The sequence below is a fragment of the Panthera tigris genome, chromosome B2, assembly GCF_018350195.1.
Source record: "Panthera tigris isolate Pti1 chromosome B2, P.tigris_Pti1_mat1.1, whole genome shotgun sequence".
Taxonomy (NCBI): domain Eukaryota; kingdom Metazoa; phylum Chordata; class Mammalia; order Carnivora; family Felidae; genus Panthera; species Panthera tigris.
Window position 1 is genome coordinate 124,347,949 of NC_056664.1, and position 19,657 is coordinate 124,367,605.

At 39.8% G+C, this 19,657-nt stretch overlaps 1 protein-coding gene and 1 long non-coding RNA gene across 8 annotated transcripts in view; one reads left to right on the plus strand and one right to left on the minus strand.

Annotated features, from left to right (window-relative positions):
• Positions 1 to 19,657, plus strand: part of ECT2L (epithelial cell transforming 2 like) — an 81,849-nt gene that overhangs the window by 29,895 nt on the left and 32,297 nt on the right. For 6 of the 7 annotated variants that reach the window (XM_042987221.1, XM_042987219.1, XM_042987220.1 and 3 more), the window contains 6 exons: positions 4,144 to 4,306; positions 7,127 to 7,379; positions 8,265 to 8,433; positions 9,183 to 9,321; positions 11,550 to 11,718; positions 15,895 to 16,023. In XM_042987221.1, coding sequence (XP_042843155.1) covers positions 4,144 to 4,306; positions 7,127 to 7,379; positions 8,265 to 8,433; positions 9,183 to 9,321; positions 11,550 to 11,718; positions 15,895 to 16,023 — 1,022 coding nt within the window. The remainder of the gene's footprint in view (positions 1 to 4,143; positions 4,307 to 7,126; positions 7,380 to 8,264; positions 8,434 to 9,182; positions 9,322 to 11,549; positions 11,719 to 15,894; positions 16,024 to 19,657) is intronic. The other variant, XM_042987223.1, reaches the window with a different exon arrangement.
• On the minus strand, positions 14,266 to 19,413 carry LOC122238757. The gene is made up of 3 exons (XR_006217891.1): positions 19,254 to 19,413; positions 18,582 to 18,787; positions 14,266 to 14,301 (listed from the first exon to the last, which is right to left on the minus strand). It is a non-coding gene; the product is annotated as an uncharacterized LOC122238757 (long non-coding RNA).

Here is a 19,657-nt window from a genome sequence, read left to right on the forward strand (position 1 = left end):
ACATTGGAATTTCTGGGGCTTGACCCACCCTGTGGGAATTTAGCCTATGCATTCAGAGAAGGTCATAGAAAGTCAGAGAAGACACATTGCAGAATGAGATCCGTTCAGAGACAGGATTTGTCTTCCAGTGAGTTAATCTGTGTCCAATAGGACCTGGTAACAGGGTAGCAGTAGCCATTTAGCAGTGAAAAATAGTTCCATGGTCCCAATGGCTTGAGATAAAAGAGTTCTGGTGAGTTCTATTGCCAAATTTTCCAATCAGCTATGAGATTGGTCACAAACATCTGTAATTTCACTGAGATTGGAGGAGATTAGGGGTTCCAGGGAAGACTTTCATTTGCTAATCCTTGGATTGCTTCCAAACTTTCTTGTTCTAGTGATTCTTATTCACATATGATGACCTATTTGGTGGCTTGGGATTATAACAGATGTTTATGGCCAATATCCAGAGAGGGCAATTAGGAATTAAGTATCTCTTTTTTTTTACAATTGGTGGCTACAGGGCCAGCAATGCATCTTTCATGAACCATAAAACATCTCTTTGGTCTAAGGCCTACATAGCCCCCAGAGTTTTTATTCATTCAAGATCCATTTGTGCTTAGGTGGCACACAGAGTAATGTAAGAAGTGTTCTTGATGTATGCTATATTTTTATAAACTTTTTAAAAATAGATATCACATTAAGAAATTATTGTTGAGGGGCACCTAGGTGACTCAGTGAGTTAAGCGTCCAACCTCGGCTCAGGTCACGATCTCGTGTTTCATGGGTTCAAGCCCCGCATTGGGTTCTGTGCTGACAGCTCAGAGCCTGAAGCCTGCTTTGGATTCTATGTCTCACTCCTTCTCTGCTCCTCTCTTGCTTGTGGTCTGTATCTCTCTCTCTCTAAAATAAATGTTAAAAAAAAAGAAAAGAAATTCTTATTGAATTTGTTTAGGCATGATGATGGTATTATAGTATGTTTTTTAAAAATGCTCCTATTGTTTAGGAAGGCACACAGAAATATCAAAGAAGAAATCACAAGAGAAATGAGAATATTTCAAATGGAATGATGGTGACAATATAACACATCTATGTGGGTGAGATGAGTGCAGTGACCCGATGTTTTAGGCTGGCTTTAAAATAAAATGGGAGTGAGGAGGAAGAAACAGGAGGAGGAGGGAGAGAGGAGGAGGAGGAGGAAGGAAAGATGATGATATAGCAGAAACCAGACTGGCTACAAGATGATAATTATTAAAACTGATTAATGCAGATCATAATAGTACTACAGACATTAGGGTGAAATAAGATATTTTCATATAAAAAGAGAGTGATAAAATTTGTTGTCAGAAGACCTCCAGTGAAGAAAGGCTAAAACAAATTCTTCAGGCTAAGGAAATTGATAACAGATGGAAACTTGGATTTACAAGCAGGAAATGGTAATGTGTGGGAAAATGTAAAATTTTAAAGTTATTTTACAGACATATGACTGTTTAAAGCAAAACCAATGTATTATGGGGCTTATAACATAAGTAGATATGGTATCATGACCAAAGCTTAAGGATGTCAAGAACTATACCATTGCACTGTTCTTTAATTTTATGAGTATTCACTCTAAATAGACTATGAAATGTCAACGATGTGTACTGTACTTGCTAACAACAACTCAATTGCATAATGCAAGAGATATCCTAAAAAGCCAATAAAGGAATTGAAATGGAATACAAAAAATTTTATTATCTCAAAACAAGACAGGAGAGGAGGAATAAATTTTCATAAAACAAATGGGAAAAGCAAAAAACAAATAAAATTAAGACCTGGATTCAACCATATCAATAATTATATTAAATATAAGCGGACTAAACCTTCAAATAAAAGGCAGTGGTAGTTAAATGAGCTTTAAAAAGAAAAAAACAAAACAAGATCTAACTGTATACTGACCACGAAGGATACACTGTAAATATAAAGATTCTGACTGGTTAAAGTAAAAGGATAGGATACAAATACTAAGCATATAAAAGTAGGATGGCAATATTAATATCAGACAAAATGGACTTCAAGATGAGGAATGTTACTAGAAAGACAGAGAGGTACATTATATAAGGAGAAAAGGATCCCTTCATCATGAAGTCATAAAATTATAAATATGTATGTACCAAATAATAGAGTTTTAAATTACATAAAACAAAACTGAGTGAATTATAATAGAACAACTAAACAAAAAAATCAGTGAGAATATAGAACTGAGCAATCTTCTAAACCAACTTGACCTAATATTTATAGGAAATTAAAGCCAACAACTTCCCAATAGATGTGTTTTTTTATGAACAAAATAGCTTTCACCAAGATACATAATTTCCTGGTCCAAAAAATAAGACACAATACATTTCAGAATTGTTAAAATCTAATTAGGTATAAGTTTTAACAACAATGCAATAAAATTTGAGATTAAAAAATATAAAATATCTAGAAAACCCAAAAATATTTATCTAGAAAATCCAAAAATATTTGGAAGTTAACTCACTTATAAAAAACATGTGGTCAAAAAAGAAAACACAAGAGAAATTAGAATATTTCAAATTGAGTGACAATGAAAATACAACACATCTAAATGGCTGGGATGCAGATGAAGTACAGCTTAGAGGAAAATATATCATTTAAATTCTTACCTCAGAAAAGAAAAAAAAGGATTCAAATTAACTATCTAAATTTCCACCTTAAGAAACTAGAAACAAACTCAAATTACACCCAAAGTAAGTAGAAGTAAAGAAATGATGAAGAGCTGACATCAATAAAATAGAAAATGAAGAGAAAATTTATGAAAACAAAAGGTGTTTAAAAAAAAAAAAAAGTAATTGAATTGATAAACTCCTGGCAAGAATAACCAAGAAAAAAGAAGAGAAAATTGCCAATATCAGGAATAAAAAAGGGAATGTTGCTATAGATCCTATAAACATTAAAAAGATAAAAGAGAATCAGAGGCTCCCGGGTGGCTCAGTTAAGCATCTGACTCCTGGTTTTGGCTTGGGTCACGATCTCACAATTTCCTTCACTGACTGCACAGAGCCTGCTTGGGATTCTCTGTCTCCCTCTCTCTGCCCCTCCCCCACTTGTGGTGTCTCTGTCCCTCTCAAAACAATGAAATTGACTTAAAAAAAAAGATAAAAGAAAATCATCAACCACTTTATACTAATTAGTTCAACAATTTAAATGGTTGTTTTGCAGATTCCTTGTTTTTAAAAGTGGTTTTGTAGATTCCACATACATGAATTGAGACAGTTTTACTGCTTCCTTTCCAATATGTATACTAGTTACTTTTTTTCCTGCCTTGTTGAAATGGCTAGGATCTCCGGCGCCTGTTAAATTGAAGGAATGAGAGTGAACATTCTTGGTTTGTTCTTATGTTAGGGGGAAGGCATTAATATTTCACCACTAAGTGTGATGTAGCTACAGGGTTTTATTCTAATAACACCGGGAAGTCATTGTTGGGTTTTACTTGCATGAGTGGCATTATCTAATTTACATTAAAAAAAAAACAAAAACACTTGAGGGGGCGCCTGGCTGGCTCAGTCTCTGGAACATGTGACTCTTGATCTTAGGTTTGTGAGTTTGAGCCCCACGTTGGGCATAGAGGTTACTTAATGAAAAAAAAATTAGAAGAAAAAACAAAACCCTCCACTGCCATGTAGAGAATGGGCTCTCGGAAGAGGAGTGGAATGGGGGAGACTATCAGAAGGGGTTATTGCGGTTGTGCCGGAGGGAGAAGGAGGAGCTTTGCAGTGGTGATAGTAGTCGAGGTGGAGAGAAAGTGGTTGGATATGAGGGTACATATTTGTAGAGCTGACAAGACTTGCTGATTTATTGAATCTGGAGTAAAGGAAAAGGCAGAAAATCCAGATTTATAACTTAAATAACCATGTTTATTTCAGACCTTTTTCCTGTAGATTTTAGATATTTTCATTATTCACCTTTAGAATGGATCAGTGAAAGTAGATACAGTATTTTTAAAAATCTAGCTGTGTGTTACCTAGGATTTAAGTTTTGTTTTGTTTTGTTTTTTTATAGTTAGAACATTATAGAAAGAACAATGACCAATATGTGTCCTAGATTTTTGGTCGGTTTTAGATACTAGCGTCCTGAACTAAATTTCTGTGTCTTTCTTTGTAGGATTGTCCAAGAGTGGTTTTCAGAAAGGATGCAAATGGCCAAAGTGGATTTCTCTACGGTGTTACCGCGCTTCATTTCTCTATATATCTTTTCCTTTCTGAATCCAAAAGATTTGTGTGCAGCCGCACAAGTCAGCTGGGCCTGGAAGTTTTTAACTGAACAGGTTGACTGTTTGTCACTTCCTACCGATAGGGCACAAATAACAGCTGTGTTCTGTAAGGAGACAACTGGGGTAGCTTCCTTCCCTGAAGACAGTAATGGAGAGTATTTGAACCATAATTAACTTACCCTTCAGAGCAAACATGGGGAGAAGTTAAATATGATAATTTATTTTGGAAGTGAGCGGATATACACTATTCTAATAATTCGTGTAATTTTAAGAATCTTCAAATGCTCAATTTAATTATTTAGAAAATATTTTATCGTGGCTAAAGAAGTCCACTTCTTTCCTGAGAAATTATACTTAAGCTTTGGTTATTATATGGTATGATTTTATCCATCATCATTCACCTTGAAAATTGCTGTACAACCACAACCTCATCTGATCCCTCTTTGGCTCACATCTGTTAAAGAATGTAAATCTGCATTTCCAACATCCTCTGCCATTAACTCTGCCTCTGGCTTATTTGTCTCATTTTCTTCTTAAAGATTTAATGAAATGTAATGGCAGACATACTTGAATGCAAGTCAATAACTTACTTCTTTAACGTGTACAAACTTCCCAGAGTGGGCTAGTGTTGAGCTTCTGATCTCAGAAAATACCTAGCTTTCCATGGAGAGGCCACATGCAAAACCAACTGTGAGTCCTGGGTTTACAGCATTTAAGAACCCAGGCGAGGTGTTGGCATATGTATTGTTTTCTGACTTTTTACTGTCCTATGTCCTTGTATTTAAGGAATATGTCTCGGAAACAGAATGTGGTTGTGGGGAGTTGTTTTTTAACATTTGACAGTCCCTGGCTTTTAGCTGGGGTCATTCTTCTGTTTACATTTGTGTACATACTGATATATGTAAGCTTAAGTCCACCGTTTCACTATTTACTTTTTGTTTGTTCCTTGTGTTTTATATCTTGTTTCTCTTTTTTCTTTTGGAGTACTTCCATATTTTTTAGATTGTTAATTTTAAATTCTTTAGCTGTTTTCTCCTGGCTGTATTAGAGATTACAGCACTCGTTCTAGGGTGGGTTTTTTTGTTTTTATTATTATTTTTTTTTTTTTTTTACCACTTCTGAGATAAAGCCAGAAGCTTCGGACCCTGCATCTGCTCCCCTCCTCCCAGTTTCTATGTCACTGTCAAATATTTTAATTTTCTACACACATACGCACACACATTTTTTTTGGAAGAAGCGGAAAGTTTTATTGTTGCTCCCTTATTGTTGCTCCTTATTTCCTTAGCTGCTTTTAGGATTTTTTCCTCTATCTTGTCTTCTGTCTTATGCAATTTTTTTAGGATGTACCCAGAAATGTGCGTGTGTATGTGTGTTTCTCCTATTTTGTGATTTACAGTGATTTTTTTTTTTTTTTTTTTTTTTGCATCTGAGATTTAGTGTCTTTTCTCAGTTTCGAAAAGCTGTCGGAGACTATCCCTTCATATTCTGCCCCATTTTCTCTCCTTTTCCTCTGCGGTTCCAGTACTTATGTGTTAGACTGACTCACCCGCCCTGCAAGCTTCATGTTCTCTATGTGTCTTTTCCACCTTTTTTGGCTTTCAGTGTTTCAGCCTGCATCTTTCTTCTGGCTTTTTAGTTTACTAATTCTCTCTTTTGCTGGATTCGAATTTGCTTTTAAACTGGTCCATTGAGTTTTAAATTTCTGCTATTATGTTTTTCAGTTCTAGAAGGCTGATTTGATTATTTTACCAAAATTTCTCACCTAGCTATTTAATTTCCCAGACATATTAATTATAGGGTTGTTTATTTTTTAAGTTCGTGCCTAACAATTACAACGCATGGCTCTCCTGAGGGTCTTACTCTACTTAATAACAGATCATGAAAGACAAAAGGAGAAACAAACAATTCTTGTCCTTTGGTGTGCCTGGTATTTTTGATGGAGTATCAGATACTGGTTATAAGATATTTTTGCAGTCAATAATTTGAGTCTCTGGGTGAGGTTATCCTCTTCCAGAGAGAATTTGCTTTTGTTTCTGGCATTTGGTTAGGCTAGGAATAGATGACTTAAATCCAGTCAGAGAAAGAGATTTTTCAAAGCTGGCTTCAGTCTTTGTGATAGTTGTCTAATTCCTTATCCTTGCTGATAAGGATCTCAGCTGAAAGCCTGGCGTGATCACCAAGGCTCTTGCCCTTAGTGAGCCCTGAATTTAACTTTGTTTCCTCTCCTCCTCGTGAGAATACCTAAAATTCTTTTCAGCTTCCCTGTCGTTCAGCCATAACTTTCTGCTTTGCTTCTCAGCCTGAGCTTTCCTTTGGAACTGCCAGATGCCTTGAAATGAAAAGTAATGCCAAATGTTGGGGTCACCTCTCTGGGTTTCCCTTCTCTCTGGGGTCATGGTTACATGAGACGTTGCATTCGTAGCTCTATACGCCTTCAAAGAATTGTTTTATAATATTCTGTCTAGAAACTTGACTCAATTAGATCACGTGAAATTTGCTGTTCCCATATATCAAAGCTGGTTGCATACTGGCAACATCATGTGGTTCAACCAAAGGTGTTCCCAGTGGAAGGTTTGGTCTGAAACAAACTAATACACTATTGCTCAAAATCCTCAGAATCAAATCAATGCTATGGGAGCAAGTGTACAAAGATGACTAATACATATATTCATATGTAACGTATATTGTCATCAAAGACTACTTTTCTATGGAGTCAGGGATGGTTCTTGTTTGTTAGAGTCAAATTCAGATGACAAGTCAGCGGTACCAGAAATCTCAAGGTAAAGAAGTTATCTGTGTACCTGAAACATTATTACTAGGAAACTGTCCTTAAAAATTTCTAGCAAACTCTCTTTCTCATTTCTTTTTCTGTAGGACTGCTTATGGATGCCCAAATGCATTAGGTTTGGGTGGTTTCTGCCCTATACTCCAACAGATAATGAGTACGGTGCTTGGAAGCATCATTACATTGCTTGTGTGTCCAACTTAGATTGGCCAATCCCTAGGGAAGCTACTGCTATGTATGGGACCTTGAATGAACCCAAAAGAGAAGATGAGGAGCTACAGGAGAGACAAAGAGAAAAGTGCCTACGAAAAAGAATTTGGGAGAAAATTGCGCTACGTAAAAGTGAGCAGCATTTGAAAACTCTATCTTATCCAACTATTGTAGAAACGAATGGATTTACACACAAATTCCCACAGAGGAGGATAGTTAGGTCTTTCTGGAATAGCATGTGGGTGGCATTCTCTAAAGTATGTTCAGGACAAGTTCTCCCCCCCCCCCCCACCCCCCCACCCCCGTATATTTCAAGTTCATGAATAAGAAAAAAAAGATTTCAGATGAAATACAGAAAGTCAAATATCAGTGCCTCCATTATTATTCTGGTTACTCTCGGGTTTAGGGGTTTAGGAGACCAAAAACAGGGAGAGAGAAGAATAACGCAGGCAGAAGCAAGTAAATAGGCTCAGGACAGAAGAATTGGGACTGGTGACAGAGAGGGAGGAATGAAAATAGGCATGGAAGCAGGAAGAATGGCATTAAAAAAAGCAAAGTGGAAAGGGAGGAGGGATAAGACCCACTCTCAGCTAAGCCTTCTGATTTGCACAGTGCACAATAGTCATCGACAAAAGTGATTTGAGTTCTGCCATCTTTTTTTTTTTTTTCACTGACTCACACCCGGTGAGATCCTAACAAATGGGAAGTTACTTGAAGCCAAGAAGTGGTGCAGAAATGAACGTGATGCCTATACATTGATTAACTGGTTTTCACAAGAAAAGGGGTGCTGGTTCTCTGAGCTTTGTCTCTTGACCTGACATGACTGGTAACTCGCAGCCACAGTGCTGAGACAATAAGAAATCCAAACAGAGTCTGTAGAAAGGGCTACAATTATTGCCATTTGGAGCAGTGCCCTGGTACGGCTTGATTTTTGATGCCTTTATCTAGGTAGACTTGGCTGAGAGAAGCAAGTAAGAACTGAAGTAAACAACTGAGCCGGTGCTATTTGTTTTTCAGAGGAGTTATTTAAAGTTCGACCCCCTTGGGCGAGCGGAACGTGCTGCTCTAGATTGTTAAAATCCAAATGCCAGCCACGTCTGTCCCAGACTGTGAGGGATCGAGTGGGATTACATGAAGCTTTGGAGAAACAGCTTGTTTTGGCATCCTTAGAAGCTTTGCCCAAGCGGTAAGCAAACCTCCATCTCCTGAAAGCTCAAGACCATCCCATGATACCAAGAATTCATTCTAGAATAATTTAGCTAACACGCAGGGAGCTTGTATAATTATCTGGCTCCTATCCTATGAAACAGCAACAGAAATAACTCTTTAGTCCTCAAGACCAGTGGTCTTTAACATGTTCTCTGAAGAGGGAAATCTGTAACTTTCAAAATAAATTTTATATTTCAAATATTCTTGACCCTACAAAGAGGCTGGACTGTAGGACATTTTCTGTGCAAAGCTATTGAGCAAAAGTAACATTTTTTTTCAGAAATGTTTTTTTATGGAATAAGCATATCCAAATGGGACTGTGGGGGTAAGGGTAAGAGAATAGAGTCATTACTCAGAAAGCTGTGGGGACCAGATGATTTAGGAAATTTTAAATTTCTCAGCTGTTCCTCTTTAAAACGTCATTTTGAACCCCTAAGTATGTCACTATATTCATTCTGAGTGCCCGATAAACGCTAAATAAGTTCCAGAAGACCTTTCCAGTGTCCTTCAAATGCAGGAGGAGAGGCCCAAAGGCCAGCTCCAGTCCCTCCCCACTCAAGAACCCCATGTGCTGCTGTCCCCAAAAACCGCAGGGAGAGACTGAGGTCCTACGGCCACATGCCTTGTTCAGTATGAGTAATGCCCAGACAACATGTCGGTGCTCCAGCATCAAAATCAAATGAATAGAAAATTAAAATTTCACTTCTTCCCCTCTTTTCCCTGTAGAAGCAATGTTTCTGGAAGCCATTCCTATCCTTTGTTATCAAAGAAAACTTGGCATGGTGTTCATAAAAATGATGACAGCCCTTCATATGCTTCCCAGCTCCACATCATATTAATATCATCTCGGATTCCTGCATATGAGGTACAGAGTGTGTTAGGAGGCCTGCCCTTTTTTGAATTGGGTTGTTGTTTTTTTTTCCTTTTTCATCCCCACTAGAGGATGTATGGCAATCTTTTGGCCCCCATGTGTATGAAAAGGATTCATCTTCTGAAAGCAAAATGGTGTAAGTGGAAATTTACAGACCCAAAACACTTTTAAAAAGAAGCGATAAAGATACCCATAAATCAAAATTACTTTTTTTTTTTAAATTTTTTTTTTTTCAACGGTTTTTTTTTTTTTTTTTGGGACAGAGAGAGACAGAGCATGAACGGGGGAGGGGCAGAGACAGAGGGAGACACAGAATCGGAAACAGGCTCCAGGCTCCGAGCCATCAGCCCAGAGCCTGACGCGGGGCTCGAACTCACGGACCGTGAGATCGCGACCTGGCTGAAGTCAGACGCTTAACCGACTGCGCCACCCAGGCGCCCCTCAAAATTACTTTTAAGAAAGCATGAAAGGCCAAACCACCTTGCAAGTAGTTAAGTGTCCAGTGAATTCTTACTGAATTGAATCTGTTGCACTCAGTCCAAAAAAGAGCAAGGTGATTAAGGATTATTTTAAAACCTCTTTGGAATGCCCAAGGAATTAAATACTATCATGTCACCACCATTTCTCAAAAGAAGAATGTCAGGAATCCTAGTTTGTGACCTATTTAATGAGGTGCCATTAAATTAAAATATGTTCTTTCTCTGGGACACGTCGGGGGCTCAGTCGGTTGAGCGTCCTACTTCAACTCAGGTCATGATCTCACGGTTCGTGAGTTCAAGCCCCAAATCAGCCTCGCTGCTGTCAGCGCAGCGCCTGCTTCGAATCCTCTGTTCCCCCCTCCGCCCCTCCCCCACCTTCTCTCTCTGTCTCGGTCTCTCTCTCTCTCTCTCAAAAATAGACATAAAAAATGTCCTTTCTATAATGAAGTTACATATTTTAATTTTAATATGAGTAATAAGAACAATAAAGGAAGCACAAAGAAGACATAGGAAGCACATATTTTTAGAGATATATGAGTGTGTGTATTTGTATATATGTGTACATATGTATGCATTGATACACAGGGACATATTGAAGGGATGACACGGGGCAGGTTATATTCATTGGCCTACTTAGAAAGTGTTTTCAAAAAATTGTATTTGTAACAAAATGGTTGCTTTCAAGATATGAAGTCAGTATTCTTTCTGGGCACCTGGAAATTGACTCTGATCATTCACAACCGGCCGACTTAGTGGATACACATGAAAGCAAGATCAGAGCTTTGATCTCCAGGTGGGCCCCAGATAGTTTCCCTGATGTTTAATAAGGGGCATCAAGCTGGGCACAAAGGATAACTGGTGATAGAATCTGGGTAAAACAAACAAACGAACAACAAAAACCAGTTAAAAGTGGGTGATGGGTATTAAGCAGAGCACCTGTGAGGAGCACAGTGTGTCATGTGTAAATGATGAATCCCAGAAATCTACTCCTGAAACCAATATTGTACTGCATGGTAACTAAAATGTAAAAAATAAAGTAGGTCTATCCTCCTATTTGTCTTCTTTACATAAATCTACGCCATAATTACTTATTTTATTATACATGTGATGGGTGTTTAAGCAAAAAGTAGGTCGTAACCGTGTGGTAGTTCTTTGTTGAGTGGAACTGTGTGACCTTCAGAAAGTGGCATGAGGTTTGCGGGCAAAAAAAAAAAATCGTGGACTTTAATGACTTTCCAACATGTCTGCTGCTAATGAATTAACTTTATCACAATGCAAACTTTATTTGGTTGTTGAATTCAAAGCACAGTGGTTTTAATATTTATTTAAATGGGATATATTCAATCAATCACTATCGATAATTCAAAACTTCATAATTAAGAGGAAAACTTTAAATCTATTTTAAAAGTCCATTGCAAAATCATATGATCTGAATTTTATTATGTTTAAAAGTTGCACATGTCTTTGCACGGGTATGTACAAAAATAAAAAGACTGGAAGAAAGTAATCTAACTTGTTAATAGTATTTACCCCTGAGGGATGGAATTGTAGGTATACTTAATTTTCTCCTCTTATAATTAGAAAAGAAATGAAATTATTTAAAAAGAAACCAACAAAAGAGAAAGCTTATCTTCCTCCTTCCACAGTTTCTGACAAAAAGTCTTTAAAAATCAGAGCATATTACATACCCATGTCTTTATTAATAAATATGCTAAAATAATGGGCTCTGTTTTCATTTTCTAGATAGTAGTGGACAGCATTAAGGCAGGTATCATTTCTCTGGTGTATGAACACTGTGGCTTAACCTTGGAGAGCCTGCTTTATCTCATAGAAAAAGCTCTGGATGGACGGAAGGCACAGAGTATGGGGATATTTAGTGAAGGAGACAGCAGAGAAATCAATTTACTCCAAGGTAAGCTGGGAGATTCGAGACAACAACCAACTTTGCAGCAATGCCTACCACATGTATGACCTCCAGAATACTATTTTTCAATTTGCTAACAGAATTGATATCCTAGCTCAAAGGAGTCATAGAGGAGGAGTCCCTCTTATTCAAGGAAGGGTCAGCCTTTTTGTTCTATTCAGGCCTTCAACTGATTGGATGAGGCCCACCCACACTGGGGACAGCTATCTGCTTTACTCAGTCGGCTTATTCAAATGTTAATCTTATTCCCAAACACTCTCACAGACATACCCAAAATTATATTTGACTAAATATCTGGGCACCGGTGGCCCAGTCAAGTTGATACGTAAAATTCATCATCATACCATTAAACAAAAACTTCCCTTGTCCCCCTTATTCCAGCCTCTAGGAACTACCATTATGCTTTCTGTTCCTATGAATTTGACTACTTTATGTAGCTCATCTTAAGTGAAATCATACAGTATTTAACTTTGTGACTGGCTTATTTCACTTAACAATGTCATCAAGTTTCATTCATGTTGTAGCTTATGAAAGGATTTCCTCCACTTTTTAAGGCTGAATAATATTCCATTGTATATGTGGATCACATTTGGTTTATCCTTTCATTTGTTGATGGACATTTAGTTTGCTTCCACTGCTTTGTTTTTGTGAATAGTCCTGTAGTGAACATGAGTATGCAGATATCTCTTTGAGATTCTACTTTAAATTCCTTTGGATATTTATCCACATATGGGAATGCAGAACCATATGATAGTTTTATTTTTAATCTTTTGAGGAAACTCCATACTATTTCCCACCATTTTATGCTCCCTTGTGCACTGTTGCAGACAGAAAGTGTTCCATTTTCTTCACATCCTTGCCAACACTCGTTGTTTTCTGTGTTTTTGTTTGTTTTTAGTTGATAGTTAACTATCTTAATGGGTTTAAGGTGATAGTCATTATGGCTTTGATTTGCATTTGTCTAATGAATCGTGATGTTGAACATTTTTTCATATGGTTATTGGCTATTTGTATATCTTCTTTAGGGAAGTATCTATTGAAGTCCTTTGCCCATTTTCTAATGGGTTTATTTGATATTTTTTATGGAGGTGTAGATACTCTTTATTAGTCTAGATATTGATCTCTTGTCAGATATATGACTTGCAAATATTTTCTCCCATTCTGTGTGCTGCCTCGTACTCTGTTTATTATGTTCTTTCATGCACAGAAGTTTTTAAGTTTGATGAAAGTATAGTAATTTTAATAGCAGCAAATATCACTAATAGAATGCATTGTACTTCCAAGTGGTTTATACCACAAAGGAAAGGATTGGCTGGTATCATTAATTTGTTATGGGTCATCTTTTAAAAATGTTAATGGTGGGGCACCTGCATGGCTCAACTGGTTAAGCCTTGGACTCTTAATTTCAACTCACATCATGATTTCCTGGTTTGTGAGTTCAAGCCCCAAGTCAGGCTCTGCACTGACCATGTGGAGCCCTTGGGGTTCTCTCTCTCTCTCTTCCCTGCTCATGCTCTTTCTCTTTCTCTCTCAAACTAAATACATACATACATACATACATAAACATTTTTTTAAAATGATGATCGTTATCCTTTCCAGGGGGAAGAAGATGATGAGTGTTTTAGAACTAAAGTTTCAGTTTCTAGTCCTCCTTCTATAACTTACATTCTTTCCTTGTTATACCTAAGATAGAACTGTTTTAGCATGAAATCTTCCACCTTTGGGAGATGAGGGAAGAAAGGGAATAAGATGGTCAAGGATCTGGCTGGCAGGGAACTCACAACATGGCCAAGCGAATACCTGAATCACCCAGAAAACTGCCATCTCTGTGGCTATGTCGCCCAATGATCTATCCCAGCTGCTAACTCAGGAACGGAGCAGGAAAGCTCTGGCGGGCTGCCGGGGCCCACTGATCCATCTGGGGGAATCCCAGGAGGGCTGCACAAATCGAAAGCATAGCTCCTGGCTGGGTTTGCCAACACTGTTGCTGAACAAATGCAGATAAACTCATGGCAAGAGAAGCCAATCACTCAAGAGACAAGGGTTTGGAAGAAAGAAAGGGAGACATTTATTTTGAGTGCCAGTAGCCAAGGAGAGTTGCAGGCTTGAGCCTAAACAACCGACCTCTCCACCTGCAAGACGGACACTAGAGTTTTACAGAGATGGGCTCAGTGAGGTACGTGCACGAGAGCAGGCAGGGGGCACGTGATCATGAGCTGGGGGTTGGTATGTGCTCAGCTCACCATCACGGGCAGAGAAGGGGACACGTTGGGTGTGGTCTTTGAGGCATTCCATTGCTATCAGGGCTTTTCTGGTCCAATTGGAAGAGTCCAGTCATCGCATAACGTCTTGGGAATGCCTCAAGAAAGTGCAGTAAGAAATAGGCATAATGCGGGGCGCCTGGGTGGCGCAGTCGGTTAAGCATCCGACTTCAGCCAGGTCACGATCTTGCGGTCCGTGAGTTCGAGCCCCGCGTCAGGCTCTGGGCTGATGGCTCGGAGCCTGGAGCCTGTTTCCGATTCTGTGTCTTCCTCTCTCTCTGCCCCTCCCCCGTTCATGCTCTGTCTCTCTCTGTCCCAAAAATAAATTAAAAACGTTGAAAAAAAAAAATTTAAAAAAAAAAAGAAATAGGCATAATGGGTTTTCTTTGGAGCATGAGTTAAGCAGTCTTGTCTATTTCTGGATTTAACTGTTGGGGTCTTTGGTTGAGCAAGAGGGCTTGCTGACAGCTAGAACTCAGCATGCTTGGGATAGGTTTAGTGAATTTTATTATTAACAAAAATAAGCTGCTCTTGGTTTATCTTTACCTTATTTTTGTCTTTTTTTGTTCAGGTTAGCTGTGCCTGGGGCAAGTTGCGTTCCACACCTGATTTTATATCCCACCCCCCACCCCCCCCCAAAGTAAAGCATGGCTACTAGTCAGGGTTTAAATTTACGATTAATTACATGGCAGCTTTCCTCTAAATGACGGAGAGGTAGCAATTGCAAATTTATGCCGTGGCATAGTAGGTTCACCTCTTACAGAGTAGAAGAGCCTGTTAGGGCTTTCTAACATCTCAGACTTTTTGTTCTCCAGATGAGACAGGTTTCTAAACTCTGCCTTTTTCTTGTTTTCTTTCTTTAAAAATAAAAAAATAAAAATAAATATATATGTACATATATATTTAATGTTTATTTATTTACTTTGAGAGAGAGAGAGTGTGAGAGGGAGAGAAAACACAATGGGGGGAGGGGCAGAGACAAGGAAGAAAGAGCCACTCTGTCAGAGCAGAGCCCCACTTGGAGTTCGATTCCACAAACCGTGAGCTGATGACCAGAGCCAAAGTCAAGAATTAGCTACTTAACCGACTGAGCCACCAAGGTGCTCCCTTTGTTTTCTTTATTAAATGTCATAGTAACATAACAAAATACCTGAAAACGGAAGTTTTTCCCTCCATATAATTGTGGTGTTTCTGCAAGAGCTTTTGCCTTGAAACCAACAACAAAATGAAATCTCTTACTCCAGTGATCTCAACACGTCCTTCCGTTCTGTAACTAGACTTCTCGGTGGAAAGAAGTGAAATGTTGGGATTCTTGCCTGGCTTGGTTTTCAACTGCCTTCCTGGGACTTAAGAATTCAGAGTCTCCAGGAGTCCCTTAGAAATGGGTCCAAACACATTCTCATTAGTTGAATCATCATATAGAATTCCCAGGAAGTGAGCGTTTCCAGGATGTTTACCATCTCTGGGAGCCTTTTGTTCTGACTTCTTTTTTGATTGACAACTGTGAGAAACATTTTAACTTCGGAACTTGGTTGCAAAAATCTCAGGGCTTGACTGACCGCCTACCTTGGAACCCTGCTGTGAGCCTGGTAACACACTGCCGCTTTTGGGGTGTATATACTTTACTTTTGGGGTATATATACATTGGAGGCAGAGAGACGGTGTCCTAAATCAGAGCGCACAGCGTCCAATAAATTCAGAATGTGAAGGAGACTGTGGCCCTGTTGGGGTCCTTTTGTGGCCCCAGTGTGGTGCAGGGCTAAAGGAGAGGCACCCTCCAGACTGGAGTCTTAGAAGCAGATACTGGCTTTTTGAGTTGTGGTTGCTTTTTCACAAACCGCTAAGGGTTTCTGTTCCTGATAATGTTACAGACTAAGAGGACATTTTGATTTCTTTTCCTCAGGTTATAAAATTGGTATTAAAAATTTATTGAGGCCTGAAGTGAGAGACTTCTGGGAGAAACTAGGAAGCTACGTGGCTCCTGAACAAGAAGGGGGTCACGTGGACCTCTTTGTACCACTCGGAGCATCCGGTCAGTTTTGAAAGGCAGTGGTCATGCCTACTTTATAGTGATATTTTGTGGATTTTTCAAATGCCTTCGGTTCGTATGAGTCAGTCCCATGTTCCTCTTTATTTCTTTTTTTCTCTTATACCTCACGTACTCAGGTATTTAGGGGGAAAAGAGTTGCGGTTAGTTGTCAAAGTAACGAGGGGCAAGAACAGAAATAAAGTCACTAGTGGCAAGAGCCAGCCAAGAACATTATTTGTATTTCTTCTGGAAAACATGGTAAAATCAGCCTCCACTATACAGGAGAAAGTGCCTGACCAGCACAGAAACCATAATCTATCAACCTGGGAAAAGCCTCCCCGCTGTGTTCTGAACCTGGAAGGAATGAGCATGAACTTGGTGACCAAAGACCTTGAACTTGAATCCTAGGCATACCACTTTAGCTGTATGGCCTTAGGCAAGTTTGTGGACCTCTGTTTCCTCATACGAAAGTTAGGAGAATAGTATCTGACCTTACAGGGCTTGTGAATATCAAAATAATGTAAATACTTAAAAATAAATACAAATACTTAAATAATATTGAAAAATTAGAAACAGGTGAAGTGCTTGGTAAAAATGAGACTGGTTGCTGATCACTGAGGTTGCTGATAATGTTCAGCGCCCCTCGGTCCACTATCAGTCACTATAATTCAAAGTTGATTTCAGTACTTGAAGAGAAACTTTAGAAACAATAAGACAGATTCACTTTCTAGACATCTATTAAATAAAAGCTCTGCCATCATGGGCTTATTTTTTTTTAATTTTATATATTTTTTAATGCCAAGCAGAGCAAAGCAGAGGGAGTATAAGATTAAATTTTCTCGAACAGTTTCTCATTACCCATTCCTTAGGGAACTATGAGTCTTAAAGCTCTGTCTAATCCTCAGATTTCACTGAACTATTCATACACGCAAAGCATGCCCCTGCCACAGTTCAACCAGGGAAAAGGGAAAAACAAAAGAATGGGAAGAGGGTTAGAGGAAAACGAATTACAAAATATTATAATTTTTTTTCTTATACAGTTATTATAATTATGTAATCTTAACTATAGAAAATAGGTATAGAAAAATCTAGGAGGAAATACAACAAAATATTAACAGCATCTATCTCTAGATGAGTTTTTCAGATTTTCTACATTTGAAATCAAATATGGGTGGTGTGGGATTCCTCGGTTTAAAATCTGTGTGGGGCAGGTGGGAGTGGCAGTGGGGTGTGTATAGAAAAGGGTTTGGAAGGATGTATGTCAAGGTGTTAACAATAGATAATTGATTTCTCTTTTTTTCTTTTTCTTTGATCTCTTATTTGTCCCGATTTTCTATAACGAACTAGTATTACTTTTATAATGAGAGCAAAGCAAAAATTTTAACTGAAGTAGAACAAAAAGAAAGGATTTGGGAAAGTAAAGCTTTGAACGGCTTGAAAATAAGGGCAAAAGGGGAAAAGAACAATAGATTTGGTGATATAAGAATTGTCTCAGGGTGCCTGGGTGGCTCAGGTGGTTGAGTGTCCAACATCGGCTCTGGTCATGATTTCCTGGTCTGTGAGTTCAAGCCCCATGTTGGGCTCTGTGCTGACAGCTCAGAGCCTGGAGCCTGCTTCGGATTCTGTGTCTCCCTCTCTCTCTGCCCCTCCCCTACTTGATCTCAATCTCTCTCTCTCTCAAAAATAAATAAACATTAAAAAAAATTTAAAGAATTGTCTCCAGTGAAACGTAATGGCGCTAAGATTTCTCACCACCATTTTGGCCCCCAAACCATCTCTAAAGTTCTTGTCAAAGGTCATTTCCACCTGGATGAGCCATCAAGACCCTGATTGAGTCAAAAGATCCCAGGTCCAAAAATCACTTTTCTGCCACCTCGGTCATCACTCTTGAGCTTGTCATCCCCGGGAGCTGTATTACCTCTGAAATCTTGATCTCCAGCATTTTTCTCCCTGAGTACCACTTCCAAATCATGTGCCAAATATTCCAACAACCATGTTCCAAATATTCCTACTCTAATAGTTCTTTGCCTGAAGCTCTCCAATGCACGCACTCTCACTTTTACACTCTATCAACCTTGCCTTCATCCTTGGTTCCTTCTTTGTTAAACCTGTGTTTAATGGTTCATCATTATCATTAGTTTCTTGCAAAGAATCTGAACTTCTTTGGCTCTCTTTCTCAGGCTCAATTCCAATGTTCCTTAAACACCATCATCTACCTAACCTCCGCCTGCCTGCACTAAAGCAGCTGAAGCCTGCCGAAAAAAGTAATATGACTTTTAATCTGACTTGACTTTGACGGCATAAATGCCGAATAAGATTGCAACACTGATGAGCACCTGGTAAATTCCTTTGGTAAATTCCTTTCCCACTCTTGGAGAGGACTATACCGTCCCTGCTCCTCCTCTGTCAATACTTCAATAACCTCTTTCAGCTGTTGACCTTGCCTTTTTCTTCCCTGAGAAAACTCCCGAATTCCCCTCCCACCACCAAATCCCCCGCCTCCCCCCCCCCACCAAATCCCCCGCCTCCCCCCCCCCCCCCCCCCCCCCCCCGCTTCTTACCTTCGCTCTCTGTCTTCCCTTCTGTTACAATGGAAGAAACACCTCTGCCCAAATCAGAGATCCGGCATCCGCTAGGACTCTGTATCTCACCACCTTTCACCTCCTCACGGCCGCATTCCTACACTCAGTTCTCTCCGACAGCCTCTACCCTCTTTTATTGGGTCATTCCTATCAAATCAGGATCACCTGTAGCAGCAGCTCCTGTCCTAAAAAGAGAGAGAGACCATAAACTTTCCCTCGCCTATGTACCCTCACCTATATACGGATTATCTCGGTGGTTCTCAAATGTTCATGTGTATTTGAGTCACCTAGAGGTCTTGTGGTTTAAGCATGGGACTCCTGATTTCGGCTCAGGTCATAATCTTACAGTTCATGGGGTCGAGTCCCGTGTGGGGCTCGGCGCTGCCCCTGCAGGGCCTGCTTGGGATTCTCTCTCCCCCACCTCTCTCTATCCCTTCCCCGCTCTCACTCTCAAAATAAATACATAAGACTTTTTTTTTTTTTTTTAAGTACGCATTGCTAGACCTTGTCCTAGCATTTCTTACTCAGTAGGTCTGGCGGGGGCCGGGGGCGGGAGGTGCTGGGAATTTTCATTTCTAACAAGTTCCCAGGTGCTGCCGCTCCCGGGGCACGCTGGGAGAAGCACTGGTCTATGCCGACCACTTTCCTCACCCTTCCTTCGCTCCTCATTTCACGCACGCGGACACTCTTCCTGGAAACTCTCCTCCTTCCCTCCGTTGCCGGAACACCACCCTCTCCCTGCGCTGCCTCTTCCGTCAGCGGGCCCTTCCCGGGGTCCTTTGCCGGCTCCCCGCCCTCGGCGAGCTGCCCGGCCTTTCCCACCACCGCACTCTTTCCCTGGACAACCTCATCCGCTCCCGACTCTAAATCCGATCCATGTGCTCGGGACTCCCAAATTTGTGCTTCCGGCTCTGCGATCTCCCAGCTGCACACCCGCAGCTAGCTTGACGTCCTCATACGAATGTTTAGTTTGGGCATCTAGGAGGCATCTCAGAGTTAACATACCTAAAAGGCCGGGTTGCCCCCTCAGCGCCAAACCCCCCCACCTGGCCCGG